Genomic DNA, 2881 nt, shown 5'->3' with positions numbered 1-2881 from the left:
GGCGGCGGGAGGGGCGGGATTCCCGCGCGTCACCGGGAAACCCCCCGGGCGCCGCCGCCTCTTTAGGAGCCCGGTCCCCAGCGCCGCCTGTAGCGGCGCCGGCAGCAGCGGGCGGGACTGCGCAGCACCGGGTACCGATCGGCCCACGGCAGCGCACAGACCCGCTGCAGCGCCCAGCACAGCACCGCGTACCGAACCGGGAGCCGCGCCGGGCACAGAACCCAGCGGGTACAACGTCCAACATAGTACCGGGTACAGAACCTTGAACAGCACAGAATACAGAACCGCGTACGCCAGCCTTTGTAGAACGGGGCACAGCTCTGTGCCCAGCATCGCGCACAGCACCAACCACAGCCCTGGTATCGCGCAGCACCGAGCCGGGCCGAGCCGCSTGCAGTACCGCATAGCGCATCGTACTGCGCCGCGCAAGGCGGCACCGARCCGCGCAGCGCCCCGCAGCGCCGCGATGCTGCCCCGCAGGACCTGGCTCAAGACGGCGGCCGACACCGCTCCTGCAGGTACCGGCGCGCGCAGCGGGAACGGGAGTGCCGGGAAGCGGGAGCGAGGCGGGGCTCCGCTGCGKCCGCGCTCCAGCACCGCGGTCGTGACCAGCGGCCGAATGTGGCGAGCGCAGGGGAACGGAGGGGATCGGGAGAAAGTAGCTAAGATCGGGGTGAAATTGTGAGGAAGCAGATCTGAAAAAAGATCAAAGAAATTAAAATTAAAAAAAAAAAAGAGAGAGAGAGAGGGAGAGAGAGAAAATCTAAATCACAGAATCACAGAATATTTAAGGTTGGAAGGGACCTCTAGATATCATCTAGTCCAACCTTCCTGCTCAAGCAGGCACAGCTAGAGCATGTGGCACAGGGTGGCATCCAGGTGGGTTTTGAAGACCTCCAGAGTAGGAGACTCCACAACCTCCCTGGGCAGCCTGTTCCACTGCTAGAATAGATTTATATTTCTAGTAATAAAAGTTCTCGGCTCCTGTAAAAACTTCAAAACATAAATGATCTCCCCTAGAAATAAAAAAAAATGCTGTAAAGGTATCATCCTTCAAAAAGTGTCCTATAGAGAGAGAACTCAAGAAGAGCAACAGCAGCGCAGAGAGACGCTCGCTGCAATGCCCGGTGCGTGCAGAAACCTGCACCCGGAGCCGTCTCCTCCGGAGGCAGCCGAAGAGGCGGGGGGGGCGCGGCGGGGGCGCGGGGGTGTCGCGGGTGGCCCCGCTGCTGACCCCGTGTCGCCGCGCTCTGCAGAGCAGGAAGCGGTGGCCGAGTGCGCGGAGCAGCTGCGCCGCATCGGCGACATGTGGCACCGGCGGCAGCGGCTCCTCAACCTGCTCGCGAAGCTGCTGTGCCCGGAGCGCTGAGCGGCGCGCGGCGGGACACGGAGCGCGGCCCGCGCCGCGCCGCTGCCCTGCCCGCGCCTGCTGAAGGAAGGCACCCGACGGGATCCCTTTGGAGCGCCCTGCAGCTCCCGCAGCTCCGCGCGGGGCACGGGAATAGCGGGTGGAAGGCGCGAGAGCGGCGCGTGGAGCAGCTGACCTCGGGCCCGCGYCCCAGGAATCCTCCGGGAAGCAGCCGGAGGCGCCGCTGGGCACCGCGCGGGCAGCCGCCCTCCTGCGCCGAGACACCGGTTCTGCTGCCGGGGATGCCCTGCTGGCACCGCGGCACTTGTTGGACCAAAACTACTTTCTATGAAAATGCTATTGGTTGCAGAATGTTGCTTCATTGACCAAAAGTTATGAATCAGTGCATTAAACAGAATTCTAGTTTCTATTATTTATCATGTATATATAGTATCTTATGTTATATATTATATATATGTATATACATTTAAATAYATACTTTATATAAATATATAATAAATATATAACCCATTTGTATGAAGTGAGTGTTTCTAGGCAATATTGATTGGATGTTACACAGTGAGCCCAAGAAGATTGTCCCAGTGCAGACAAAATGCAGTGCAGCCCAGRGTSTGTGATGAAGGCAGCAGGAGGCTCAGCTCCAGACGGAACCTCCATAGCCCCATCATCTGCCTAATGATACATGGGGGCATTAGAGAGAACYGGTTYCTTTMAAKTTTTATGAYGTGAGCTGTCTCCTGGAGGAYGGSGTTTCACTTGMAARGGCAGCACRGGAGAGCTGTGGCAGCTGGGATGAGCAGTGCCACAGGGAACAAACCCAAAGCCCTCCTCAGTCAGACCCACTGGCTTCCCCTCGTGCCTTTGGAGGAGCTCGGCTCAGCTCGGGTCGCCCTGCACTCCGAGGGCCGCCACAGGAGAAGGGGCTCCCGCCTCCCCGCGCCAGCCGCCCTCAGCATCGCCCAGGCCCCGCGGTGCCGCAGCCAAGCCCCACGTTCCGGCTGCGCCGGCTCCAGGGATGTGGCTCGGCGGCAGCGGAGCCCTCAGACTGTCACCCGCCTCCTGGAAAGCCCGTCCAGACAGAGRCRTCGCGTCACATCCCCGAGCCTTTCCTGTCCGGCGGCTTTGGGCTCTCGACGCCGCGTCAGGTGCCGCCGCAGGCGGGTGCGTCCCAGCGCCACGAGCTGAACGGAACCGGCAGCGTGTGAGGCAGCGCTTTTCGCTCCGCTGGAAAAGCAGCAGAACCTCCTGCAGGGAGGGGCGGGAGCTGCTGTCTCGCCGTGCGCGCAGGAAACGCTGCGTGTGCGGCCCGTGCGGGGCAGGGACCGCGCTCCGGCTGCAGCCTCCGCGGCCTGGTGGCGACRGCGCCGTGTTGCCGACGGGGCCGGTGCCCACGGGCCCCAAGGCCTACGGGAGCACTGTAAGGTGGGAAGGTGGCCAATTTGTAGTTCAGGAACACGGGTTATGTCGCATTCACCTTAGATGTAAAATGCTAATCCCCACCAGTACATCTAC

General features: G+C 61.3%; 1 protein-coding gene across 1 annotated transcript; it reads left to right on the top strand.

Annotated features, from left to right (window-relative positions):
* Positions 1–466: 466 nt before the first annotated feature.
* On the top strand, positions 467–1379 carry PMAIP1 (phorbol-12-myristate-13-acetate-induced protein 1; the record flags this gene model as incomplete). The annotated part of the gene is given in 2 exon segments (XM_026045006.1): positions 467–518; positions 1257–1379. Coding segments are annotated over 2 exon segments (175 nt in total), but the record flags the coding sequence as incomplete, so codon positions are not given.
* Between the last annotated feature and the right edge of the window lie 1502 nt (positions 1380–2881).

The sequence above is a fragment of the Nothoprocta perdicaria genome, unplaced genomic scaffold (assembly GCF_003342845.1).
Source record: "Nothoprocta perdicaria isolate Ctin4 unplaced genomic scaffold, notPer1 scaffold_393, whole genome shotgun sequence".
In the NCBI taxonomy this organism is placed as follows: Eukaryota; Metazoa; Chordata; class Aves; order Tinamiformes; family Tinamidae; genus Nothoprocta; species Nothoprocta perdicaria.
The sequence above is the reverse complement of the archived record's forward strand: the minus strand, read 5'-3'. Positions and strand labels throughout refer to the sequence as shown.